This window comes from Ochotona curzoniae, unplaced genomic scaffold (genome assembly GCF_017591425.1).
Source record: "Ochotona curzoniae isolate NIBS_2020 unplaced genomic scaffold, NIBS_Ocur_1.0 contig_66, whole genome shotgun sequence".
NCBI lineage: Eukaryota > Metazoa > Chordata > Mammalia > Lagomorpha > Ochotonidae > Ochotona > Ochotona curzoniae.
The window spans coordinates 25,068,701-25,096,205 of NW_024466512.1; the positions used below are offsets into that span (position 1 = coordinate 25,068,701).

Consider the following 27,505-nt stretch of genomic DNA (forward strand, 5'->3'; position numbering starts at 1 on the left):
TGACATCTGTAAGCCTTAGCACTGGGGAGGGGTGAGGAGCCCCTGTTCCTGATGTATGTCATCTGACTCGGCACCTCCACGGCCCTTGGGCGGTCAGCTCTCTCATCCTAGGGATCACTCATAAGGGAACAGATGCAAATGGCAGTTGCGTGGCTTTCCTATGGTGGCAGAGCACCCCCTGGAATAGGGCTGTGCTTTCAGCCACTGCTTGGCCACCCCTGATAAGTCTGAGGTTGGCCCTCGGCTGTTTCTTCTTTGTAAGACCGGCCCTCAGGGCTGAGGGGCTGGCACAAAACAGAGCCTGAGGGACACCTGTTACAGAGCCTGAGGGATGCCTGTTACAGATCCAAAGCTAATTTGGAACAAGAGAAAAAGAAATGCAAATCCAAGCTGTTGCCAGATATCCTTTTTTTTAAAAAAAAAATATTTATAAGGCAAGGTTATAAAGAGCTAGAGATACAGGTTACAGATTTCATCTGCTGGTTCTCTCCCTAAAATACCCGCAACAGTGAGGGCTGGGCCAGGCAGGAACCAGGAACCAGGAGCTTCAGCCAGGTCCCCACGGTGATCTGCAAGGATCCCTGCATTTGAGCCATCACCTGCTGCCCGCATTTGTAGGGTGCTGATTGGAAGTGGAGCCAGGACTCAACCCTAGGTCCTCTGTGCTGGTATGCTATTGTCCTGAGCAGTGGCTTAGCCCACTATGCCACAATGCCTGCCCCTTTTTTGTTGCTTTGACTTGAGGCCATTTTGGTAGGGGTAGAATTGGTGCATTAGGTTTTCTTCCTTAATTTTTATTATAGAGCTAGGAAGTAGATCTATAGAGAGGTTTGCCGTTTGCCGATACTTGTTTGAAAGGCAGAGTGATAAAGAAGAGACAGAGAACTCCCACCTGCTGGCTCACTCTCCCAGTGTCCACAGCAGCCCAGGAGCCCGGGGTCAGGAACTCACCTGGGCAGCTGGGATGCAGCTACTCGAACCACCTTGGGAGCCTCCCAGCATCTGTACTGGCAGGAAACTGGAGTCACAGATGGAATCGAGGAATGGGACCCAGGGCTGCCTGTAAAATGGTCAAGGAGAGACAGACCTGTGAGAGGGAGGGGTGGGAATGTTGACTTCTATGTGCAGCCCTGTTCCCTGGCCCTGATCCCCTTCTTGGGAGTAGTGGGAGATGGGCTGCCACATAAAGGGAAACAAACCAAAGCCATGGCCATTGGGGAAGCCCAAAGCCCGAGGTTTGGCCACTGATGGCCTGGCTTGCTGCCACCCTCTCCTGGCCCTGTCATTTTTGCCTGTGAAGGGATGGGGATGCTATTGCCAGCCTCTAGGCACCTCCTCCCTTCACTCAGGCAGCACAAGGGACATAGTGAGGTTTGGAGGGGCAGATGAGGGAACAGAGGGGGCTCGAGTGTCTGCAAAGGCCAGGCTGCAGAGCCCTGCCCCTGAGTGGCACTGGTGGGACATCCCTGTGGGTGGAAAAGTTTACACTGGCTGTCCCAGCTCCCTGTCTCCCAAGGCCAGCTCTGGTCTGCATCCCTGGTCTCTGATGGCTCCACCTGCCTCTCTGGACAGGCACCTGGCCCAGAACCCCTTCATCTGCGACTGTAATCTCAAGTGGCTGGCAGACTTCCTGCGCACCAACCCCATTGAGACAAGCGGGGCCCGCTGCGCCAGTCCCCGGCGCCTCGCCAACAAGCGCATCGGGCAGATCAAGAGCAAGAAGTTTCGCTGTTCAGGTAGCCAGCTGCCTGCCCACATGCCTTCTGGTGGCCTCTCTACTCAGTGATCAGGGATGGCTTCTGAGTGGCTGCCAGGAAAGTCCTGTGCTGGAGAGGATTCCACCCCTCATTTCTGGGGCTTGTGGAAGGTTCCAAAGGGAGAACCAAAGTCCTTGACTTGGAGGCCTTGGAACACCCTGGGGAGGCCAAGGTAGTTTCCTGGGTGAGAAGGGCACCTCCTCCAAGCTTTAGGATGGCAGAAGTGGCCTCTGGGCTGCAGTGCACTTGACCCCTGGTTGAGGCTTCTGAGGCCAGAGCCTGGTGGGGATCTGGTACCACTTTCATCCCACCCCATTTGAAAGGCCCCAACTTGCATAGATGCCAGTGACAAGCTGCTGGCTGTGATGCTCCTAGCAAGAGGTTGGTTTGCACATGGTCCTGTCCTGGGGTTGGCCTGAGCAGGGAACAGGGGTGCCCTGTAGTAAGGTTCTCTGCTTCCTGGGGTTGGGCAGATGGGCTGTGGGAGGTGGGGCCCCTGGCAAAAGTGGGCTGGAAACCCTGGCTGCTCCCCATATCACCGCATCTCTCCTTCTCTCTTCAGCCAAAGAACAGTACTTCATTCCAGGTAGGAAAGGGGGCAAGACCAGCCTGGAGTGGAGCAGGGGCATGGTGGCAGTGGGCAGCAGCAGGCTGGTGTCCGGGAGACCCTGGCTGCCCCGATCCCTCAGCCCCTGTGTCTCCTGCAGGCACCGAGGATTATCAACTCAACAGTGAGTGCGGCAGTGATGTTGTCTGTCCCCACAAGTGCCGCTGCGAGGCTGGCGTAGTGGAGTGTGCCAGCCTGAAGCTGACCAAGATCCCCGAGCGCACCCCGCAGTCCACAGCCGAGCTGTGAGCATCCTGGTTCCCAGCTCCCACTGTCCTTTCTGGCCTGCTCTGGGCTTCCCTCTGCCATGTTTGGAAAAGCCCTGAGACCCATGGCTGAGGTGTGCCAGTGCTGACCTTAGCAGAAAGTAGCCCCACCCCATCCCTGACCTCTGCCTCCAGGCCTGGCACCTAGGACGGGTCAGCACCCAGGTTTTGTCCTCTGTGGAGGACATGATTCCAGACTCCTTTATTCTTCTTCTTTTTTAATCAGCTCTAAACCAGAACTTTGTGCACTGTACTTGTGGAGGTACAGACACCTGAGTGCAGCTGCCTCTTAGGCGCGGGTATATTCTTGGTGTAAGATCACAGTCACTGGCTTGAAAGTGGGAGTAATTTGCCAGCTAAACTTTTCCAAGATTCCCAAGTGTTTGGGAAGCATGGTGTGTACAAATCTCCGTTCTCCTTGCCTCTGACAGGCGATTGAACAACAATGAGATCTCCATCATCGAGGCCACTGGGATGTTCAAGAAACTTGCACATCTGAAGAAAATGTGAGCTACTGGCTGGCGGGCAGGTGCCCTGCAGGCCCCTGGCTGAGAAGGAGAAGGGTCTCCCTGTGGGCTTTGGATGGGGGACAGGGCTCCCAGGTGGGGCTTGGGTGAAGGAAGGGAGGTGCTTGAGCCCTTATGTGGACCATTCATCATCCCACCCCATGCTTCTCCCAGCAACCTGAGCAACAACAAGGTGTCAGAGATTGAAGATGGGGCCTTTGAGGGTGCAGCCTCCGTGAGCGAGTTGCACCTGACCGCCAACCAGCTGGAGTCCATCCGCAGCGGCATGTTCCGGGGGCTGGATGGCCTGAGGACCCTGTGAGTGTGGGGGGGGGGCTCCAAGGAGGGCCAAGCCAGACCTTGGTGATGGGGGGTACATTCAGGGGAGACCCCTCCTCAGCCCCAGGAGGCAGGAGGATGGGGTACCAGAGGACCCTGCTGGTGATGGGAACTCTGGGGTGAGACCTCTTCTTTTGTGCCAGGGTCCTGGGGTCCTATGTCAAGCCCCTCAGGGGCTTGGAGTCTGGGGTCCCAGGAGTATCTGGCATGACTGCCACAGGAGGGATTGCATGACTTCTGCTATGACTCAGTGGACGTAGATGGGGCAGCAGGATGTTGCTCCATTCCTGGGCCTGTGGGCATCACAGGTCAGAGCCCTGCTAGCAGCCACCAGGAGTCCAGAGAGACCTTCTTGAATATTACAGGGCCCCCTTGTCGTGTCCACATGGAGCTGCTCCTCCCGTGAACCTGTGGGCTTTGGCTTTTGCTGGATAAGTTTCCCTCTGTACCATGGGACTCCTGTGGCAGTGGGGATGTCCTGTGTCCATGCAGCCCAATCCAGGAGCCATTTGATTGTTTAAAATCTAAGTAGCTGCTCGTGGGTGGCAGCCACTGCTGCTCTCACAAGCCCCTGCCTGGGATGAAATGCTAGCACTGCGGCAGGGTGTAGATTTGCTTTCTGAGCACAGGCCATTGAAGCCGAGGCAGACACACGAATGTGTGAGCTGACCTCGGTGGAGTTTGGCTGGTGTGGTGAATACACAGATGCATGGATCTGTGTACCTGCACATATCAGGGTGCCTCAAAGGTGTGAGGGAAATGAAATCCAAAGTTAAGTTAAGCAGGTTCAGCCACTGTGCAACGCAGACACTGAGTTCCAGCTGCTATACTTCCAGTCTAGCTTCTTACCTAGTCTAGCTTCTTAGCTAGGAAGACAGAGGGAGAGGGCCCAAGTGCTTGGGCTCCCTCCACCAGTGTGACAGGTCAGGATGGAATTCCTGGCTCCTGGCTTCAGCCTGGCCCAGTCCTGGCTTTTGCAACCATTTAGGGAGCAAAAGGAAGTTAGATCAAGCTACCTTTATGTCACTCTGCCTTTCAAGGAAGTCAATCAATATTTTTTTTTAAATGTTAATTTTGGTGCAAAAAATTGAAATTCATATATAATTTTTCATATCTGCTTTTCTCGTGAACTTTTTGAAGACCTCTTGCCTCTATGAGATCATCACTGCAGTCCATGTCCTAAACCCCGTCCCTGGGCAGGTGGGCAGCCAGAGAGCAGCCTACAGCTCATGCCGGACCGTTTGGTTCTGGCTCCTGATCCCAGGTTCCTGCCAGTGCAGACCCTGGGGGCAGCAGTGAGGGAGGGCTCACGTGTGCAGGTTCCTCCTCCAGCGTGGGAGTGCTGATGGAGCACCCAGCTCCTGCCTTGGGCCCAGACAGTCCCAGCAACAGCAGGCATGTAAGGAGCGAGTCAGCAGATGGGTGTTCTGCCTGCCTCGCAAATAAGTACCCTTGAAGGGATTTTCCCCCGGAATCTCACCACCCCAAAATACTATCTACCTCCTGTGAAAGTTTACTCCCACCCCTCATCTATTATTACCACTGTTCTTAAGAGTGACAGGAATTGTCTCCCATAGGTGAAATACGAGTTTATTTTAGTGGGGTCCTTTAACAAACTGTGCTTAGTAACCTGTCAACATCATGTGAATACCTTTCCATGTCATACTGCCGTGCTTCACCCCCTTTTCAATGACTGCTACATAGTTACGAGAAACTGAGTTGTGTTTGAAGCATGCTGTGCACACCCACGGTGTTCCCTCACGCTGAACCTCAGGGTAGAGCAGTGGATGGCAGCTTCAGCACCATTTTAGGGACTTGGGTGCCTGGTGCCCCAGGCTGTGTGGAGGCACTCATCCACCCACACGTGTGCCAACCCTGATGTGACTGTTACCATCATCACTGTGTTTTGGCGAGCAAAAATTCAACATTACTTATATGTGCCTGATTGCTAGTGAGCAGGAACATGCTGTGTGCTCACCAACCGCATGTATTTCCCTCCAGAGCTGCCCTGTGTGTTGGATTTGGCTTTAGCTTTTGGGGGAGAGGAACTGAACAGGATTTTAGAGGACAGCCAGTGGCCATTCAGTAGTGACGCAGAGGGAAGGCCCTGTAGCTGGGGCAGGCAGGCTGAAGGGGGCTGAATCTCTCACAGCTGCAGCTGCAAGCCATGGTGCAGACTGTGGACGTGATTCTGTGTGAGACCTGGGCGCCAACGGCAGGCTTGAGGCTGGAGGGCGACATGGCCTAGCTGAGGGTTGGGGAACATCTCCTGGGCACCCAGTGGAGTGTGTCCTGGAGACAGGCACAGAGGGGTGCAGGGTCGCGGTGGTGGTGCCTCTCCGTTGGGTCGGGCTGGGTGCCTGAGTGCCTCACGATTGGTCCCTCCCCACAGGATGCTGCGGAACAATCGCATCAGCTGCATCCACAATGACAGCTTCACGGGACTGCGCAACGTGCGCCTGCTGTCGCTGTATGACAACCACATCACCACCATCTCGCCCGGTGCCTTTGACACCCTGCAGGCCCTGTCCACACTGTGAGTGCAGGCACTCCACCTGTTGTCCCCGGGGTCGCGGGTGGGGGATGCTTCTTAGATGAGCCCATGCCGTGAAAGCTTGGGGCCTCATGGTTTGTTGAACTTCACTTATACCTCTTCTGCATTGCACCTTGGTCCCCAAGAGCCTGTTGTCTCGACAGTGGCCACTAGCAGGGCAAGAGCAGTGCTAGGCAGGTGGCAAGGGGTGGTCAGGAGAGTGCTGGACTGGGGTCCTCACCTTTCACCACCTGCCTCCCCCAGCAATCTCCTGGCCAATCCTTTCAACTGCAACTGCCAGCTGGCCTGGCTGGGTGACTGGCTGCGCAAGAGAAAGATCGTGACGGGCAACCCGCGCTGCCAGAACCCTGACTTCCTGCGGCAGATTCCACTGCAGGACGTGGCTTTCCCTGACTTCCGGTGTGAGGAAGGTGATTTGGTGGGGTGACTTCAGGGACAGGTTGGGGGTGGTGCGGAGTGGGTGGCAGCACCCTGTGGTGGGAGGATGGGGAGGCAGCCCTGCCTGGAGCTGCGTGGTCAGGATGAGAATGCACGTAGGGCCAGAAAGCTGGGAAGCGTGGGTGAGAGGAGGGAAAGCAGCGGCTGATCATGTCATCACAGAGAATGGTACTGGTCCCATGTTAGTCTCTTGTTTTATAGGACTCTTAGCCCAGTGCCCTGAGCCCTCCAGACTCTTGGGTGACCCTATCCTGCATGTGCCAGGAGATCACCAGAGGCACATTCCCAGAGGTGGTCACCTGTGCCCCAGGCTCTGTGGGTTCTCTGCCCAATGGCCCTCCATCTCTGCTTCTAGCCGGTGTGGAGACGGGAGTGATCGAGGGGCAGCTTCCACCTGCACAGCTAGTCTCCCGAGTGAGGCCTGCAGCTTCCCTAAGAGCAAGTGCTCCTGACTTCTAAAATTTAAAACAATAAAGTCACTGTAAAATCTCATATGCAAATCTCATATCCATATTTTAAGCACACTTAACAGAGAGAGAGAGAGAGAGACAGAGACACTTCCAGCTGCCGATTCACTTTCCAAATGCCCGCAGTGTCTGAGAGCGGGCCAACAGCCTGGTACTCCACCAAAATCTCCAACATAGTATAGGGACCCAAACACTTGAGGCATCCACCCACTGCTTTCCTGGTGTGTTAACAGAGACCTGGGTCAGACAGGAACCATGCCCCTATGGGAAGCTGGCACTGCAGGAGGCAGTTTGACCTTTGTTGCATTGTCACAATACCAGCTCCAGTAACTTTTTTTAATTCAGCATTTTCAAAATTAACTGTTATTCTGGCATTTTTTCATGGTTTCTCTGAAAGCACTAATTTCCACCACCCCCCAAAAAGATTATTTGTAATTTTCTGTTACAAAAGCAATGTATCCTCATTCCTTAAAAACAGCAACAGGGATGGCAGTCCAGAATTCAGGAGGCAGAATACAGGCTCACAGCGATGCCCACCTCCCAGCCTCACTTGGATGGCACCTGTCCATTCCCTACTGTGTGCTTCCTGGGGCCCTGCTGTGTGTCTCTGTGCATATGGAAGACAGGTGTAAGATCTTGCAGGACTGCCTGGGGAAAACATGTAACCTGGTGAACCACTGTGTGGTGGCCTGTGTTGTTGTTTTACACTTGTGCCCTTAGCTGCCAGGCTTGTCCGCCAGTGTTGGTAACTGGCCTGGCCACACTATGCTGATGTGCCAGTTTCTGGCTTAGTTGTTGCCAAGATGTAGTAGGGCCGTGTGGTCAAGAAGGCAGGTGGCCCACTTGGATTCCACTCCTGGTGTCACCTCTTCTAGGCTGGGAGACTTTGGGCAAGCTACTTAACCACTTTGCCCTCAGTCTTCTTGTCTCTATAATGGGCTCATAGTAGCACACCCTGGGGAGAGATGTTGGGAATCAGTGCCTGCATGTGGCAGCCCTCCCTCCCTGATAACCGCCATCCCCAGGGAGTGTGTGCAGCCTCCCTGCCAGTGTCCTCCAAATCTTTGTTAACCCTAGATCCCAAGCAGAATCAGGAGAGATCACAGGGGCAGTGCAGTCATCCATATTAAATAACGAATGAATGAAGGGCAGATGGAAGCCAGAGCTCAGACTTGCCAGCAGCCACAGGTGGCAAACCTCTGCCTGTGTTGGCCTCAGCCCAGCTGAGCCAGCTGAGCCAGTTGGGGGGCCCCTTGGATCTCACACCAATGAAATTTATTCTCCTAGCCCTATTCTCCCTTTGTAATTATTCAATTAATTTGAGAGAGGGAGAGAGCATGCTTTCCTCCATTGGTTAACCTCCCAATGCCTGAAGTGGTTGGGGCAAAGCTGGGGCAGAAGCTTGGAGTCAGGAATTCCGTCCAGCTCGCCCATGGCTGAAGAGAGCTCCTGCAGCTGAGCCAGCACTGCTGCCTGCCAGGGTCTGCACTAACCGAGAGCTGGGGTCAAGAGCTGGAGCACTCCAACCCGGTGTGCAGGCATCTGCCTCATGAGGCCGAGCACCCACCCCTCAGCTCCTCCATCTGACAGCTGCTATGTGCCAGGCACTGCACAGGGCTGGACTTCACCCGTGAGCAGGAAGAGAAAAGGGCACCAGTCTCCATCTCCATGGTGCTTGCCCCCTTTGCCACACTGCTAGGTGCTGCAGGGAGTCCCACATCTGGCAGGGCTGAATGTGCCAGAATGGGGGTGACTGTCCAGCTCCACCTTGCTCTGTCCCCCGCAGGGCCCTACTCCTGGGGGCTGGGCACTGCGGAGGCCAAGGTGTTGTCAGAGAGGAACCTCTGAATGGAGGGCCCTGGGTACAAGAGGCCCTCAGAAGGCACCTGCCTCTCCCTAACTGGGACACGGTGCCTTCTCTCCAGGCCAGGAGGAAGGCGGCTGCCTGCCCCGCCCGCAGTGCCCCCAGGAGTGCGCTTGCCTGGACACCGTGGTACGATGCAGCAACAAGCACCTGCGGACTTTGCCTAGGGGCATCCCCAAGAATGTCACAGAACTGTGAGTAGCTTGGGGCCTCCCGCCACATCTGGACTTCTCCTTATCTTCCTGTCTGCCAACATGTCCCCAAAGCCATCCCTTTAAGCGCTGCCTGTGAAATAAGAAGTGACTTTACTTTTTCCACTTAATGAAGCTTAACATGAGTAATTCCTGTGTGTTGTGACAGTTGTCATGCAAGCGGCTCCTTGGATGAGCAAGGTACTGCTCTTCCGTGGACCCACTGTTGGTTTTCCTCAGTCTTGCTGCCATCCATGGCCCTGAGGCAGACCTACATTCAACTGAACTGTCCTGTGTCCTAGGGTCACCCTGCCTTTGGCCTCCTGGGCACCCTGGAAAAGCTCAGGGTCTTTAGCAAACTGGGAGAACCCTCCTGAGGGCTACAGGTAGTGAGGTCCCAGCTGGGGCTCCCGCTCCTGGCATTTGGATCACTGCTGGGCCACCTGCAGGCTAAAGCCAAGGAGTATTGATGAGGGAGGGACATGGGGGATCTGAAGCTTCTTGTTTCACAAGCACTGGCCTATGGGGTGGAGCCTGGGGCAGCTCCAGGCTCTGGAGAATGGGGTGTGGGCTTGGACCAGGATGGCCAGCAGGGAGGCACAGGTGGGGAGAGAGGGAGGAGATTCTTGCAGGGGGTTAGGTGTGGGTGGCCAGGTACAGTGTGGAGGGTTAGGGAGAGTGGAACCAGAGTGCAGGAGAAGGGCTGGTGGGTGCGAGGAGCCTGTAGTGAGTGCCCTGCTGCTGGGAGGTGGTCCCTGCAAGAGTTCAGGCAGAGGGCATAAGTGCAAGCTGCTTTGGACATGTTTGGGTTTGTGGTTTGCAAGGCAGGGACAGCATGCCAGCCTCTGGGGTCAGACAGGCCTCAGTGGCTGGGAAGGAGATAACAGGGAACCTAAGGCCTGCAAATCAGGTCTCTGTGGCCAGAAAGAGCCATGTCTGGAGGGAGGGGCACCTGGAGCGAGGGGTACCCGGAGGGAGGAACATCGGATCAGAGAGAGGCTGGGTAAGTTTGGAAAGACTGCAGGTCAGTAGCTTTCTGCTTTTTTTCCTTTTCTTTCTTTTCCTCTTCCTCTCTTCTCTTTCCTTTCCTTTTCTTTTTTTCTTCCTTTCTCTTTCTCTCTTTCTTCTTGAGAGGCAACAGGAGACAGAGAGATCTCTGTCCACAGATTCACTCTTCAATGGATGCAGCAGCCATGCCTGGGTCGAGTCAAACTAGGAGCCTGGAATTCAGTCTGACTCTCCCATGTGGGTGGCAGGGACCCTTGTACTAGAGCCACCACTGCTGCCTCCCAGGGTGGGCATTAGCAGAAAGCTGAATCGGAGGAGTGGGAACCAGACAGGAACCTGGCACTGGGTCCAAGTGCTCACCCTTGCAGTGGCATTCAGGTTGTTTGGGTGGCTCCTCAAATGGCCTCAACAATGAGCATCATGTATTTTCTGACAATGTGTGCATCTGCACAAGGGAGGGAAAATGAGTGAGAAAGGCCTGGCTCCGGGAAGGCTCTGCCCAGGGATGGGGTACTGCCAGGGGCACTAACCCAGCTGTGTTCGCTCTGTAGGTATTTGGATGGGAACCAGTTCACCCAGGTTCCAGGCCAGCTGTCTACCTTCAAGTACCTGCAGCTCGTGTGAGTATCCAGACCTGTCCAGAGGAGGGTGCTACTGGCACTTGACCAGAGAGGCCAGCTTTCCCGATTGGATCCTGTTTTTGTCTACCCACCCCTTCCTTGAAGGAGAGCCCAACCGCAGCGCTTTTTGCCATCTAGTGGCCCTGCTGGGAATCGCACCGTTCCAGCCCCATTGTGTGGCACAGACGTGTGCCCACAGCAACTCCCACAGCCATCTCCCCAACCCTCTGTGGAGCTGATGATTCTTGCTGATGGTAGTTATCCTTGCTAGCACAGAATCTGGGACAGAATTCTGCCCGTTTCCCAGTCTCTCACGGGCGGCAGCTGCACTCTGGATCGGATGCACCTGCTGAACGTGGAGGAACGGAGAAAGGAGGTCCCAGGTCATCCGTTCTCGCTGTGGCGCCACCTCCTGGTCATAAGGGGCCACAGAGGGCACTGATACCCACTGAAGCACCTGTGCACGTCTCTGAGCGCCGTGGAGTGGTCTTGAGTGGGAGAAGGCAGGGCAGCAAAGCTGACTAGGAGAGGAGGGCGGGGCACGCCGTGTCACGACTCAACATTCCGGAGTCAAGCGCCGTGTGGGCGGGGCTGACAGGAAGATCCGAGACCTGAGCCGTCCCCCAGGGTGCCTGTTTCCCGAGGGTGCGGGAGAGAAATGGGGGACACAAAGAGTCATGGAGCAAGCAGAGTCACCAGAGCCATGCAGAGGAGGCCGTGGCCCAGGGGAGGCGGCAGTGCCTAAGGATGGGCTCTGGAGAGCAGCATGTGGAAAACAGGGCAGTGTTACCCAGCGGGCAGGGACCCTAAACTTCCAGGACACGGAGCTGTGGGATGTTCCGAGAATGCCACAACAGAATAAACTCGCAGCCTGTGAGGCCTGAAGATCAGGAGAGCCTGGAGCACCTGCAGGTGGCTGGTCTCCATGCCTTGCAGATTGCCCTATAATGGGACAGGAGCTGCTGTGGCTTTAGAAAGCTTGTGGTGGCGCCCACCCATTCCTCGTGGAAGGTGAGGTTAGAGTGTGCTGTAGGAACCAGGGAGAGAATGTCAGCTGGACAGAGGTGGGGCAAGTGTGAGAGGTGCTGAAAGACACCAGCCAGGACTGATCAGATGAATGGCATGGGATGTGGGAGGGCTGTGTCCAGGGGTTATTGGAGCCTGGAGGCCAAGGCATGGCCATGTCTGCTGAGTGTGGGTCACCACTCAGTGGGGAGTTCCGAGACTCTGAGGAACGTCACGCTGGACCATGGTTCTGGCCCTGTCGGCACAGGAGCATCCAGGAGAGATCTGAGTGGGCAAGGACTGCGGGGACAGGCCTTGCCCCCAGCCCCCAGCTCCCAGCCTGTCAGAACAGAAAGCAGCAAAGCCAGGCAGCAGGGCAGACGTGTGTGCTGTGGAGTGAAGGGCATGGGGGCTGAGAGACAGGGTGCAGCGAGTCCAGGCAAGGGCTGTGTCCAGGGCTGGGACCTGGGGCTGGAAGCTGCAGGGGCAGTTCCTTCGCTACTCCAAGACTTTGGGTGTCAGTTGGGAACATGGGGTTCCGCACACACTCACAGGATCATCAGAGTCCAAGGAAGCCCTCCACTGTGAGCCTTGTGGAGAGTGGGTCAGTGGTGCAGAGGGTGAGGACAGCTCCACTGGCAGAGTATGGGGTGAGGCAGAGGGATTCAGGGGGTTGAGTGCCCTCCCCTGCTCCTCACCCCTCCCCCCAGAGCAGATGGAGCCTTGTCGGTGGGCAGGTGGAGTTGCTATTCTCTGACCCCCACTGCTCTTGTCTATTCCAGGGACCTGAGCAACAACAAGATCAGTTCGCTGAGCAATTCCTCCTTCACCAACATGAGCCAGCTGACCACTCTGTGAGTCCTGCAGAGGTGGGCAGGGAGGGGGCGTGGCTGCTGAGACCCTGATCACACCCTGGGGCGGCCAGCAGATGCCCTTGCTCTCTGGAGAGTGGGCCAGATCCATGAGCCTAAAAGGCTTTTAGAAAATGTCTTTCATTATGTAAACACGAAAGTGGCAAGAAATGGTGTCAAGTATATGCACAGACAACAAACCATCATGAAGCCAGCACAGGTGTATGTACCTGGGCTCTGAGCACCCTAAATCCCTCCACCTGTCATTAATGAGTCAGAAATTATTTATTTATTTGAGAGGCAGAGTTACAGAGAGATGTCCCATCTGCTGGTTCACTCCTGCAAATAACCACAATGGCCAGAGGTGGATTAATCCAAACCCAAGAGTCAGGATTTTCCTCTGGGTTTCCTATGTAGGGTCCCATGGTCCTGGACCATACTTCATTGCTCTCCCAGGCCATAAGCAAGGAGTCGGATGGGAATTGAAGCAGCCAGGACACAAACCAGCACCCATATGGGATGCTGGCACTGTGGGTGGTTGCTTAACCTACTATACCATGATATCAGTCCTCCAAAATTCAGAAGTTCTAAGTGTAACTATAATTCTGGGCATTTTCTCAAACAGCTTGTTTTGTACATAACTTACCTGAAACTAACAGAACCAGATTCTAGCATGGCCCAGTAGAGCTAGCACCTCGAAAAGCATGGCCCTGACATTGGCTGCTGCTCCAGTCTCCAGGAGCAGAATGTGGGCTCAGGCAGGGGAATTCTTGACCTACATTTTTGAGCACAGAAGCTGCCCTTGAGCTACCTCCTGTTTCCCAGTCCTTGTGTCATCCAGAGACTCCACTGGTCCTCCTTGGTGACATCTCACCGTGATGGGACCCCAGGCGTGTTCTATCTGACCTACAAGAGACAGTAGGCACAGTTTTGACTGTTCCCACTTGGAGGAGGCGTGCTACTCGTGTGCAGTGGGCCAAGTCCAGAGAGCCAGCTGAATGTTTCTCAGACAAGGGCAGTCCCCACCCCAGGGAGTATCCAGAGTGTTGAGGGTGACAGGTCCCAGGCAAGGCAGTCCTGCCCTGGGGAGATGAAAGCACATGCCAGAAAGTGTCACCATGGTCAGAGTGGTGGCCCTGAACCCCCCAGCTGCTGGCCAGGTGATCGCAGGGAAGTTGCCTGGGTCTGAGCTGAATGTCCTTCATCACAGCCCCGGCAAGAAGCCCACGTGGAGGGCTCCTGTAGGGCCTGGCCCCGTGCTGGGAGGCTCTCCTGGGTGATACTACTCTGCTGCTGCATTCCGAGGCCCCTCTGTGTCCTGTTTGCTGCCCCTGCAGGCAGGGGGGCTGTTACAAGGGGCTGTCTGCTTCCATTCCTCCCTCTCTCAGGATCCTCAGCTACAATGCCTTGAGGTGTATCCCTCTGCTGGCCTTCCAAGGGCTCCGGTCCCTGCGTCTGCTGTAAGTACCTCAGGAAAATCCACCCCACCCAGGACCCTGCCGCCTGTCAAAGGAACAGTATTTGTCCAATGTCAGGAGACCAGATGCTGTCATTCCCACCCTTTATAGAAGCTGAGTGATAAATGGGGAAAGATCCAAGAGAGTTTGTGATGGGTGTGTGTGTGCGTGTGCGTGTGCGTGTGTGTGTGTGTCTGTGTGTAAGGGGTGGGGGCCTAGTCAAGCTAAGACAGCCCTTCATTTGCATATGAGACTTGCATTCAGGTAACAAATGGTGTCTGTTGGAGATGATGAGCCATCTCCAGGAATTTCTGCATGAGATTTTGCCTCGCCATGGAAACCTGTTCTGTCTGTGATGGCCATGCCAATCCCCCAGGGTGAGGTGGCCTAAATCTTCTTCCCTGTACCCTACCTACTGACCCCGCAGCCTGGCTTGCTGGAGAAGGGAAAAAAGGCTCAGGTTCAGGCAACCGTCTGTGATGCAATTGAAAATGTGGGGTTTGAGTTCATGACCGTGGTTGAGACAGCCCTCCTGGAGGCCATAGAAACAGGAGGCTGTCCCCCATGTGATGCAGGCCTGCTTTCTCCTCCTTGCACCAACCTCCCTACCCATAGCAGGGTTGGTAAGGCAAGAGGGGCCTGCCCTGTGTCAGGGCTCCATCCCTGTCTCGAGCAGCTCTTATCAGCCCCTTCTCCCTCAGGTCCCTCCATGGCAACGATGTCTCCACCCTCCAGGAAGGCACCTTCACGGATGTGACCTCCCTGTCTCACCTGTAAGTAGCTCTGGCTATGAACAGCACTTGCACTGGCAGGACAACCCTGTTTCCACTGTCTGGACTCTTGTTGCCTTATGCTAAGAGTCAGCTCGGGGACTTCCCACGTGCACTTTGTCAACCCTCACCCCTTGGGTGGGTCACCAGCTCAAGCAGTACTGTAGGAGAGTGGCTTGTCACCACAGTACAAAGTGGCAGTGGCCATTGAATACTTACCAAACACCTCACAGGTATCAGCCATGGAGCACGCCCCCCTGAGCCTTCAGCATGGCTACTGTCCTCATTTTGCACAGCAGAGGGAGAGAGGAGCTGGGCTGCAGTCACATACCTGGTCAATGGCAGGTGGTGAACTCTGGTCACACATGCCCCTGACTTCACCTGTGGGGGACAGACTCCAGAACTTGCTACCTCCCGGAGGTGATATGCCTAATATAGACTTGCTGGCCAGACCAATTAGCTGGTAGTGCCACGAGGCTTCTTTGAAAACAGGAGACTTGATTCATCACAGAACTAAAGTTGGAATCCAGCACTTCCATGTCCGGCTTTACTCTAAAGAACTGAAAGCACTGTGCCCTACTGTTCATCACAACATGATTAGAAAAAAAAAAAACTTTGTTTAATTTCATTTGAAAGGCAAGGTTAGGGAGAGGACAAGAACATAGAGAGATCTCTTCCACATGCTGGTTCACTCCTCAAATGGCCGCATGAGTCAGAGCTAGGCTAAACTGAAATCAAGAACCTTGAGCCTCTTTTGTGTCTCCCATGTGGGTGCAGGGGCCCGAGGACTTGAGGTATCTTCCACCGCATCAGTAGGGGGCTGGATTGAAAGTGGAGCAGCCAGGATTTGAACCAGTAGCCATATGAGATGCTGGCACTGCAGGAAGCTGTTTCAGTGCTAGCCCCATCATCACAGCATTATTTACAGTATTCTAACTTGTATCCATCAGTTGATAGGATAAGCAGAATATGGGACAGCCAGACAGCGGGCTGTCAGTTGTTCTGGCACATGCTGTAGCATGGATGAATTCTGAGGATGTATGCTAAGTGAGAGGAGCCAGACACAGAAGGATGCATAGTGTACAGTTTCACTAATCTGTCTGATCAGGCAGAGCAGTCAAAGCCAGCGAGGTAGGAAGTGGGGTGATGGTTGCTGGGGACAAGGGGGAGTGAGGTGTCAAGATAGCGAGCTTCTGGTCGGGGTGATGAAGAAGTTTTGGAAATAAAGCAGGGTAATGTTTGCTCAGCATTTTGTAGCCATTGCCACTGAGTTATACACTTACGGTGGTGACAATGGTGAGTTTTATCTTTAAGAATTGGTGAGATAAATGCAGTGCTGGGAGGTGGCAGGACCAGCCTGAGTTCGGAGGTTGGACTGGGTGTAGCAACACTTTCTTTCCTGGCGTCTCTTGGTGCTACTGGCCAAGATCATGTGTGTGGTCTGTGGGCTGCATGCATGGTGCCTCCTCGAACCCTGGCAGGGAGGATCCTTTTGCCCCTGCCTCACGCCTAGGCTGCAAGGCTGAGTGGACAGGCAGACCTGGGTCAGAGAGCTATCCAGGCTCTTCAGTGTCTCTTCTGTAAGTTTCTTCACTCAGTCATTTCACTAAACTTGCTAACACTCATCTTTTCCATGTTATTCAAGCAAGTGGTCGCTTCTTTATTATTGTTATTATTTATTTTATTTGAAAGGCAGAGACAGAGATGGAGGGCCAACCAGAGAGAGGGCTTGTATCCATGGCTTGGGCCAGGCTAAGGCCAGGAGCCCTGGGCTCCACTGGGATCTCTCACTCGCTGGGTGACAGGAGCTCAGATACTTGAGCCACCTCCCAGGGTGCGCATTGGCAGGAAGCCGTAGGTGAAGCAGAGGCAGGGCTCGCACCGGGCACTCTGATGCAGGATGTGGGCATCCCAAGCAGTAACTTAAAGGCTGCATCAAATGTCACCCTTCACATTTTAATCTCCAAGATCAGAATATATTTCAAAATGCTAGGTGCATTTGATATGGTAATCTCTTTCCACCCCTCCCAAAGCTCAGTACGTAAGTCCTGCATCTAACATCTTTAGGAGGAAATAAACCAGTAGGGTGTCACTCTTGGAAGATCTGCTCTAGTCAAATACCAAGTTGTGTGCTTTATGGTGACTCATTTACTCTGACTGAAATGGGACGTAAGTGTTTTGTGATGTGTCAGCTCCCTGCGATGGGTAGGAAGTGCCTCGAGTGCTGCGCTGAAGACGTCAGGGCCAGTTTGGACTCGGGGTAGAGTGCAGTAATCAACTAACCGTGTCTGTCGTGCACATGGGAGGGGTAGATGGTAGGATTTGTTTTTTCTACTTTCCAGTTTCAGGTTCTGAATAGCTAAGCAGCTTCTCTGGGTCATAAAGCTAGATTATGACAAAGACAGGATTTAAACTTAGGTGTGTCTGATTCCAAAGCTCGCTATTTGTCCTTTATTGCCTCAATAAATACATGCTGGGTAACCAGAGTGAGTCAAGTGTAGGAGAATTTACTGTCACAGAGGTGATACTGTCTTGCCGCTCCTAAAGCAGGATGAAGAGTTTGCCTTTTGGATAAGGAGGGGAAGGCAGGCAGTACCTCGGTTGTTCACTCTTCCTGCCAACCTGGATACAGGAGAGCTCATTTCCACCCATGCATGGTAGTTTGGGGTGTTGTAATCTCTTTTTTGTTGCTGTGAACCTCTAGGGATTCTGGGGCCATGAGCTGGAGAGCTTAGCTGCTGCTGTCCTGGGACCCACGGGCTCTCTTGCAGAGGCAGGTGTTGCCGCCAGGTGTCAGCTTCAGCTCTACCCTTGGCCAGACCAGCCAAGCAAGCACCCTGGGGACCCCTGTACTCCAGCACTTACATCTGGATTTGTGTGCAGTAGCCTTCCTGCCCTCCGATCCCATGAGGAGTGAGCAACCCTCGAGTCCATGCTGAGCTTGTCTCCAGCTCAGAATCTAGAAGTGTTATTTTTCAGTGGACATCAACAACATACATTTCGAATATTAATTAAAACTGCAAAACTAAGTATTATGACTACATTTATCTATAAATTCAGACTTTCTTTTTTTAAAAAAAAAAAAAGGTTTATTTTATTTTTATTGCAAAGTCAGATATACATAGAGGAGAAGAAACAGAGAGGAAGATCTTGCATCCAATGATTCACTCCCCAGGTAACTACAATGGCTGCTGCTGTGCCCATCCGAAGCCAGGAGCCAGGACCTCTTCCAGGTCTCCCACACGGGTGCAGGGTCCCAAGGCTTTGGGCCGTCCTCAGCTGCTTTCCCAGGCCACAAGCAGGGAGCTGGATGGGAAGTGGAGTGCCAGGATTAGCACCGGCACCCATATGGGATCCCAGCGTGTTCAAGGCGAGGACTTTAGCCACTAGGCCATTGTACCGGGTCCAAATTCAGACTTTCTTTTGGAGAAAATGACCTCAGTTCTGAGGCCAGGCCCAACTGACCAAGAAACACACCAAAGTGGACTGTGGAACAAGGCATCTCACTATCAATTAGATGCTCTTGTTTATTTTTGTTTATTTTGAAGTTAGTCCATCTTTTACCTGTCCGCCCATCCATCCATCTATCCATCCATCCCATCCCCCCTCCATCTATCTGTTCTATAATTCAACCATCCATCCCTCTATCCTTCCATTCACCTTCAGGGAATACCTATCATGTGGCAGATCCTGTGTGAAGGCTCCCCAATATTATTCTTCATGGTTATAATTGAGTATTTGTGTTGGCTCTGATCTGTGCTAGGTTTCCAGATTCATTAAGAATCAGGCGAGAAAGGTAAATATGACATGATTAAGTAAATTGTGCTATTCCCATAGGTTGCAATAGCAAGTAATTAGTACTGATGACTATTAGGGACCCTGTAATTTGTTATTTGTTGCAGATAAAGAATAAGAAAATGATACTCTCTAATTTTATTGATGTGCAAATATGTATATAAGAAACACAAGAGAATTCACTAAAATTTAATTAGTTACATTTATGAAATGAGAGCTGATCCTTTTCCTTTTGGATTTCCTGTGCCCTGTGTTTTGTGCCTTTCTTGTGCATTGAGGCAGGCATTCACTCAGCCGATGTCTCCTACTGCCTGCTGGTATTCGACACAGCTCAGGCTTTAGTGATTCTTGCCTGTATGGAGCGGCCTTTACTGCGTTCAAGTCCTGGAGAAAGAGATGGCACTGCACACAGAAAGACTGCCTGGAGAGGTTTCAGGGTTGCTGACCTCCCAGACTAGCCTAACAGGCTATCTCAGTCCAAGTTCCGTTAACAGAGTCTGGGCATGAGCTGACCCAAAGACTACTGTTCCAAACATTTCCAAGTTGTAGCAGAGATCAGCAGCATAGAGTTTTTTGCACCATTGCTGGAACATGCACCTGAACCCAGGCCTTTCAGTTGTGTAAGTGGCCAGGCTGCTGCCCTCACCCCGCCCCTGCCCACTGCCTCTCTGCTGGACCTGTGGCTTGCTACTTGCTACCAAGTTTCTAGCAACGTTCTTGGGAAAGTGAGCCACAAACACTACCAGAGAGGGGCAGATGGTTCTCAGAGGTGAAAATTAAGCTTTTGTGTAAGAGCTTGGCATGTTGAATTCAGGTGCAAGTCAGCACCTGCTTGACATGAAAACAAGAGCATCAGTGGCTTCAGCCAGGTGTACTTCTTGACAGGCCTTTGGTCCCTTCGTTATTATTGTTAAGAGACTAGGAGGGACACATAGATTTGTGGTCCACTTTCACTACCACCTATGGGGCTACATCTGCTCTGTGTAGGAATCCCTGATGTTCCTGACATGATGAGGCCCCCTCACCACATGTGCAACAGACAGTCTTTCTGCCACTTCTAAGAATGAGTTACAGGGCTTGGAGGAGGAGCCATTTCTAATAAATGCATAAATCATGGCTCCTTAGCATACCACACGCCTCATAGTATTTTAATAAATAGTATTTAAATAAATTCTGCTTCTAACTTTTGAAAAATAGAATGATGTTACATCCCACTTGTTATGAATACAAAAAAAATTAGCGCAATAAATGCAAACACTTTAAATATACCACCATTTGTGGATTCCAGCTTGCTGTAAATGCCTTTGTGTTTTATTTGACAAAGTAGAGTCTCAAAACAGAACATTCAACCTCCTTCTCTGCCTGTGGGTCTTGGTGCTGGTTAATGACAGGGGAAGGGTCTTGCCCATCCCGTTAGCCAGGAGGGAGGCCAGCAGCAATGAGGGGAGGAGAGCATTTGATCTGGGCCGCGCCTGCTGCCTTCTGCCATGTTATTCCCTGGGTGTCCCTTGTAGGTTACCTGTGCAGGTCTCTCTTCCCCTTCTGGGGTGCAGGCTCTTTTTTCAATCACACAAGAAACCCTGAGCAGGTGAGTGGGCAAAGAACAGCCTCAAGGGCCTGGTGTCTTCTAGGCTTTACAAGGTTGCACAGAGGCAACAGACCTGTTCTGGAGAATTCCTGTTGAAAGCTGCTGAATTGTAGCAAGTGGTGCATCTCTCCCCGGGGACCCCTTCCTCCGCACAGCCCACAGCACAGAGGAGTCACACAGCAGCCACTGGCCACTTAACGCACATGTCCACTCACGCTCACACCACACAGCCTGCAAAGTAGTGTTGGCACTGCTGAGCTCAGGCACAAGGCACTGACTTTTCTGTTTTCCTGATCCCAAGAATTCTGGTCCTGTTCTTCCCTGGATCCACGTCTTGTCCATCTCTCTGTGTGTCTCAGTGTGGTTTAGTGAAAAGATTCTGAACTTGCCCAAAAACACAGTAAGTGGTTTGTGGCAGCCAGAGTTGGTACAGAGGATAGAGAATAGACATGGCTGCACAGTACTGGCCAGGACAGGTCGGCACTACCTCCCGGGATGGAGGTGGGGGCCTTTGCCTGTCCCTGAAGGCCTCGTCTGGGCATTTGTCCTGGAGATGCTCAGCCCTCCAGAAGAGGCACATCTGAAAGAGAGCACTGGGTCAGAGCCCGCCAGAGAGCCAGCAGCAGGAAACGTTCTGCCTGGGCCCCAGGGTGTTCTGCTATGGGATGCTGTGATGCATTCTAACGTGGTGGGATGGATCCACTGAGGACAATTTCTGAGATTGCTCTCTGGGGCCAAGCAGCACGCTGCTTGGAGTGAATTAAAAATGAAAAGAAGCAAGACCAGCATGGTGCATAGCAGGCTAATCCCCTGCCTGTGGCACTAGCATCCCATATGAATCCCAGTTTGAATCGTGGCTGCTCCACTTCCAATCCAGCTCCTTGCTAATGGCCTGGGGAAGCAGTAAAGGATAATTCAAGTCCGTGGGCTTCTGCATCCACATGGAAGATCTGGGAAAAGCTCCTAGCTCTCAGCTTTGGATCCAGCCCAGCTCTGGCCGTAGCTGCCATTTGAGAAGTAAACCAGTGAAAGGAAGATCTCTGTCTTTCCTTTTCTCTATAATTCTGATTTTCAAGTAAAATTTAAAAAATTAAAATCTTTAAAAAAAAATAAAGAAGAGTGCCAAGGTATGGGCAGTGGAGGCAGATGGCTCTGAGTGTGGAAGCCATGCAGCCCCATGGAAATTGCTAGTTCCTTTTGGGGTTCAAGTCCCTACACCCATGAGGTGGACGAAAGAGAACTGCATTGAATGAGAGGATTGGATGCACATTCTTAGGCCGAGCAGGCTGTGATGAAAAGTAGGTGAGACACAGCATAAGAAATGCTAATGTGCAAGCTAAATACTAAGTCCTCAGGGCCAGGATCTGGTGGTCCTTTTGCCACACATGCCAGGAGTGCATGAAGCTGGAATGCCCACTTGTCTTCCGCCTCTGCCCCAGGGCCATTGGTGCCAATCCCCTGTACTGTGACTGCCACCTCCGCTGGCTCTCCAGCTGGGTGAAGACTGGCTACAAGGAACCTGGCATTGCCCGCTGCACTGGGCCCCTGGACATGGAGGGCAAGCTGCTCCTCACCACACCTGCCAAGAAGTTTGAATGCCAAGGTGAGTGCAGCGACTAGAGATGGGGGCCAATGGATACCTTTGGATTCCCAGCTCTGGCTTCTGGGGTTCCCAGGGCTTGCTGGAGCCTGGCAGGGCCTTTCAGACATGCCTGCATCCTTGTAACTGCTGGGTGGGGAGTCAAGTGACAGGAATGAGGCACCTGCTGAAACAGGAAAAAGAGCCAGAGACATTGCAGGCCTCCGGGGCTTTAATCTCTCCCTGTGGTTGTGTAAGAAAAATCAAAATAGTGGTGGGAGTGCCCAGCCTTGTGGTAGAGTGAGCCCTCAGGGCTGGTGTTGCACAGTGAGCTGACAGCCCAGAGGTTGCTGCTGGAGCTTGCTGACCAGAGCTGAACACAGCACAGGCACCTGCTGGAGGCCCCTCCCCTTAGCCATCTGTAAACACTTGTTCAAGGATTGATTGATGGGCCTGTGGGCCACCCCCAGCAGCCATGCAGAGCAGAGCCCAGTGGCTGAGGAGCTGCCTGTGGCCCAGCTTGCATGCGGGAGACTCCTCGGGGAGGGCCATGGGCCACGGCCCCTGCCCTGCACCAGCTCCGAGGCCACCATCGGAAATGAAAGTGACAGCTGTAGGTTAATGATGAGGCCTCGGGCCACCGGCAGCCAGGATGCTGTCACAACCGTTCAGCAGCAACACATGCTCTGTGTTTACTACATGACTGTGGTGGGTGCTGGTGGGAGAGGGTCTGGATTTCCACATTTGGTTGAAATCCAGCATATGAGCACCTCATGAGCCAATAGTGTGGTGTATTGGCCAGTGCCACGTACATCAAGCAAGAGAACCAGCCTGCACCCCAGAAATGCCCACTGTATTCTGCCTGTCATCCCTGGGAGGCAGCTTTCCACATACCTGTTGGTGCTGCGGCCTTGTGGGCAAATCAGACATCTTGCTGCTTCTGGAGGCCTGAGTCTGCTGGCCTGGCTTCCCTGCCTTCTCTTGTTAGGCCCCAATGTCTTTGGTCATGGGCTGTTCAGCCTCCTTGGCAGTTGGGGCAGGGAGCAACAGGCACGGAGCTTCCCCTGGGGCAGGTTGGAAAGGAGCCACTCAAGACCAATGGCTCTCGCCCCCTGCTGGGACCTCCACGCATAGCAGGGTGGTACCTTGGCTAGCTGCACCCTCTGCTAGGGCCAGCGGTGGGGGGTGTCTTCTGTTATCCCAGCTGCTATGTGGGGCACTTGAAGGAGTGCACAAAGCTCTGACTGCCAGCATGGGGTAGGTTGTCTCAGAAGAGGGCCAAAGGAAAGGTCAACCGATTACAAGTGCCAGAGGCCAGGCTGGTCTCACACTGACAGCGGCCACACTGCCATGTGTACAGCACCCACTGGCCAAGGCTGCTGCTTTGATCCTTTCAGCCCTGTGTGGCGGGGGCTGTAATCAACCCAGTGAGCAGATGAGGAGGTTGGGGGTCAGACAGGTAGATGGTGTAAGGGCCTAACCATGATGCAGAGGAAACGCAGGGAGGGCCAAAGGACCCTGGGGACAGAGTCTCCAGGGCAGTAGAGGGAGTGGCCAGCCCTTGCCACTGCACTAACAGCCCCTTTGTCGCAGGTCCTCCCACCCTGGCTATCCAGGCCAAGTGTGACCCCTGCTTGTCCAGCCCCTGCCAGAACCAGGGCACCTGCCACAATGACGTGCTTGAGGGGTACAGGTGTACCTGCCCAAGCAGCTATAAGGTGAGTGCAGACTGAGCCCAGAGAAGGTGGGCACCTCTTGTGTGCTGTGGGCCAGCCAAGGACAGGGCAAGGTGGGGTCTGTTGTGTTTGCTCACCTATCTCCGGGCCTGCCAGAGCAGTGTCAGACAGGCAGGCATTTGTGTGAACCTAAAATCAATGACCTATCATGTGAATTAATGAATGAACGACAAGCAGCTCCTGGGACAGAGAGGCCGAGCCCCCCAGAGGCTGGCTGTCCTGAAAGTAGCTCACGCTAACCCCGCAGATCTCTCCTCTGGAATCCTCATGGCAGACTTTTCCCCCAGGGCCGAGACTGTGAGGTGTCCCTGGACAGCTGTTCCAGCAGCCCTTGTGGCAACGGTGGGACCTGCCTGACACAGGAGGGCGAGGACGCTGGCTTCACGTGAGTGCCCGGCTTAGTGAGCGGGGGCTTGCCCTGGGCCCAACACCTGAGCCTGGGTGCCTGGGTCCCCACAGCACGATGGCCCAGGCCTTCTGAGCTCTGGGAAGGGGTGGACACATTGAGGGAGATTAGGCATGCATTTCAAATCACAGTCAGAAGACTCTGCAAACCCCTAGACCAGGCCCTTCTTGTGAGCAGGGGTGGAAGCAGAGAGAATGGGTATGCCCACTACATGGCACAGAGGCTCACAGCAGGCTGGCGGAGGCCAGGGCTGGGACTCGGAGCTGCTCTGTTGCCTCCAGGTGCAGGCCAGGAAAGTTGTACGGGGACATTGGGGATCCATGGCCAAGGGCATATGTAGCCTGAACTACTTGGAGGAATTCGACATTCCTACTGATCTCATTGATCCTTGATGCCTCTGAGCTCAGGTGAACAGCTTGCTGGTTATGCCAGGGCTGCCCTGTACCTCCCATCCACCTGCTGCTGACCCCCAGATCCACTGAGGCTGCACTGGGTGGGTAAGGTCTGCCGAGAGACGGAGACAGGTCCTAGCTACTCCCCCAAGGGTTACCTGTAGTTTTGGCTTACATGACTCACCCTGGATCCACCAGGAGTAGCAAATTTCCAGGGGTACAGGGAGGGGCAAGATTTCAGGGTCACATCTCCTAAGTCATTCTGGTGCTGACAGTGGCATCCAAGCTTCCCTCATGCAGGAGCCCTACTCTCACAGAGCTTCTCAAGGAATACACAGCATGGGTGTGGCAGAAGGTGGCATGGCAGCCATTGGCAGCAGTGGCCCGAGCTGCCTCTCTGCTCCCCCAAATTACCAGATGCAAAAAATAAAACACTATTAGGCCTCTCCCTCCACCCCTGTGTCTGTTGCCTTGGAAACACATCCTGACAATAGGCTTCCAGCAGCTCCAGCTAAGCGCCCTTCCCCATTCCTTATAAGGGTCCCTAGGCAGGGCTGCTGGGGGTGCTACATGCATATGCCTGGAGATTCTGTGGACTGGTTCCTGGGGCAGAGGGTGGACCCTCCAGGTCGAAGAGAAGTGCCCTTGACTTGAAGCTCTCCAGCCCCTGCCCTCTCAGATGGGAAACTGCTCCTAACACTCCCAGCTTCAGACCCCTCTGCGGCCCATCCCCAGTCCTTTGAGGAAGATATTTAACCCCAAGATGGGCACCACAACAGGTGTCTTCTAGCCTGGGGACTTCACATCCCCCAGACAAGCTTTGAAAACTCTACACCCCCTCACCTGGCAGGGGTTGGCAGCTGACATGTTTCAGGGCAAGTTTAATTTTGCATTGCAAAGGAAGCCACCGCCCAGGCATCGTCAGTGCTATTACTGTGTGAACATGAAACCGTTGTTTCTAATTGCTCTGTCTCCATCATCCCTGGTCCCTGAATGGCACCACAGCTTGATGCCTTTGAACTGTGTTTCCTTTTCACTTCTCTCCCTCCTTGTTTTTCTATTTTTATGCTGGAGAGGCGATAACGCTTTTCCGGAACACCTGTCCAACTTTGCTGCCACCAGCACAGTCACCAATGTTGAATGTCTGAGCTTTTTCCTTCTTCCTGGTAGCCCTATCCCTGCTAGGGGATGTCTCTTTATCCTGGGTTATCAGTGCAATCTTGGAGAATATGCAAGCCTGCTACCCTGCATGTCAGGGCTCTTGCATTTGGTTGATGGTCAAGGTATCATGTATTTGGTTCATATGGCAGTGGTGACTGTCACAGATGGGAGGGGACGCAGCAGCCACTCTATTCCTGTTTTGTTTTGCTGGTGTGGATATAAACATTGAAAGAGTTTGTTCTCATAACTAAAGCGCATGGGATTAGGCGTCGTTTTATTATAGCCATGCCGCTAAATTCTTGGAAACTCTTTCCAGCTTGTGCGCCAGAAGCTCTGGAGTGACCTGTCATCTGCGCTATTTTTGGAGCTGTCTCAGCAGTTCCATGAGCTGTCCTTTCAGTTGCTCTTTAAAGTTTTATTTTTATTTGAAAGGAAGAGTTACAGAGAGGGGTAGACACACACACACCACTTCACTCCACAAATGGTCACAACTCCTGAGACTGGCCAGGCTGAAGCCAGGAGAGAGGAACTTCCTCCAGGTCTCCCACATGGATACAGGGGCCCGAGGACTCAGGGTATCCTCTGCTGCTTTCCCAGGTGCATTAGCAGGGAGCTGGAGCGGCAGGAACTGGGACCTGTGTGAGGTGTTGGTGTTGCACGCTGCTGTGCCACAGCACCAGCCCCTCAGTCATTTTTAACACAGAGAATTGAAAGTTCTTGAGCTCCCAAAGTGTTTGTTTCTTTTTTTTTTCTTTCTCAACATTGATATTCCTAATTATCCCCAGATGCAGCGAGTCCCAGGGCCAGTGGGCTCAGCTTGTACAGCGAGGTGACACCTGAAAGTTTCTTTCTCAGACTTCTCTCTGTGGCCCACACATCTCTTGGGGGGACCTCTGGCGCCACAGAGGTAGGCAAGCTCCTGTTGGAAGCTCATTGGTCTCCAGGGCACCCCGACTTGGTACCTGCTTGCCCCCATTTCTACAGTCTGCACTCACAAAATACTCCCAGACTGGCAGCAGATAAGCAGGCTCCCACCAGCTTCAGCTTTCTGCATCACTCCCTGCTCCAACCGTCTCTTCTTCCTGCTCTCTCTCAGGATCCTTAGTTAATTCATCACCTCCTCCAGGAAGCCTATGCTGACCACTCTCTCTTTGTCCCTTTATGCATCTCCCTGGCTTCATTGCTCACAGCATTCTGATACTCTCAACCTTCCAGAGGTCACCTGTCTCCTGTCTCTCACTAGACTGTGAGGGCAGAGCCAGCCTGGTTCACCTGTGAGCTTCCCAGCACCTAGCAGGAGCATGGCCTGCACCTCTGCTGACTGATGGATTTCCACCCTCCCTGTCTCACACAGGTGCTCCTGTCCCATTGGCTTTGAAGGACCAACCTGTGGGGTGAACATAGATGACTGTGTGGAGCACGCATGTGCCAATGGGGGCGTCTGTGTGGATGGTGTGGGCAACTACACCTGCCAATGTCCCTTGCAGTATGTTGGTAAGCTGGGCAGGGTGGGTAAGCTGGACCGGGCCTGACTCAGCATCCGTGGGAGGTTCTCCTGGGCCAGCTACCAGGCCGAGCTCAGGAAAGCAGCTTTGTTCTCTCCCAGGGAGGACCTGTGAGCAGCTGGTGGACTTCTGCTCCCCAGATCTGAACCCGTGTCAGCATGAGGCTCAGTGTGTGGGCACCCCAGATGGGCCCAGGTTAGTATCTCCTGTTGCCAGGGCCAGGACACAGACTGCCAAAGCAGGCTGGATCCTCCCCTCCCCGCACAGCCTAGTTCCTCCCTTGTCTGGTGAAACTAGGCCTCAGATAGACCTAGTTGTCAGGGCAGGAGTGGTTGGGGGTACAGCTTTGGGGCAGGAAAGACCTGGCTTTGCCCTGTGGTCCTCTGAGCCTGTTTTCTCACCTGCCAGCTCTATGAGACACTTGCTTCTTGCTGTGTCAGCCGTGGCAAGGGTTAGATGAGAAGGTGCGAGCACCAAGCTCTGTAAATAACATTCATCCTGCCAGATCCCGGCCTCCAATCAAAATCTGCAAATTTCAGAGAACCCAAACCCATGCAATTGCAAAGTCTGGTCTGCCCTGCCTGTCAGGGTGTGACAAGCTGAGCTCTCCTTGACATTTCCTTCCTGGTGCTATGCATGGGTG

The 27,505-nt window shown here is 53.5% G+C and overlaps 1 protein-coding gene across 2 annotated transcripts in view; it reads left to right on the forward strand.

Annotated features, from left to right (window-relative positions):
• The window catches only part of SLIT1 (slit guidance ligand 1), a 122,631-nt gene that overhangs the window by 88,538 nt on the left and 6,588 nt on the right, over positions 1–27,505 (forward strand). The window contains exons 14-30 of one of the 2 annotated variants that reach the window (XM_040992382.1): positions 1,573–1,736; positions 2,320–2,343; positions 2,465–2,609; positions 3,062–3,136; positions 3,311–3,454; positions 5,868–6,011; positions 6,273–6,439; positions 8,860–8,992; positions 10,549–10,617; positions 12,405–12,476; positions 13,862–13,933; positions 14,632–14,703; positions 21,523–21,686; positions 23,256–23,380; positions 23,686–23,783; positions 26,712–26,855; positions 26,968–27,057. In XM_040992382.1, coding sequence (XP_040848316.1) covers positions 1,573–1,736; positions 2,320–2,343; positions 2,465–2,609; positions 3,062–3,136; positions 3,311–3,454; positions 5,868–6,011; positions 6,273–6,439; positions 8,860–8,992; positions 10,549–10,617; positions 12,405–12,476; positions 13,862–13,933; positions 14,632–14,703; positions 21,523–21,686; positions 23,256–23,380; positions 23,686–23,783; positions 26,712–26,855; positions 26,968–27,057 — 1,902 coding nt within the window. Of the gene's footprint in view, positions 1–1,572; positions 1,737–2,319; positions 2,344–2,464; positions 2,610–3,061; positions 3,137–3,310; positions 3,455–5,867; positions 6,012–6,272; positions 6,440–8,859; positions 8,993–10,548; positions 10,618–12,404; positions 12,477–13,861; positions 13,934–14,631; positions 14,704–21,522; positions 21,687–23,255; positions 23,381–23,685; positions 23,784–26,711; positions 26,856–26,963; positions 27,058–27,505 lie in introns of both variants that reach the window. The other variant, XM_040992383.1, reaches the window with a different exon arrangement.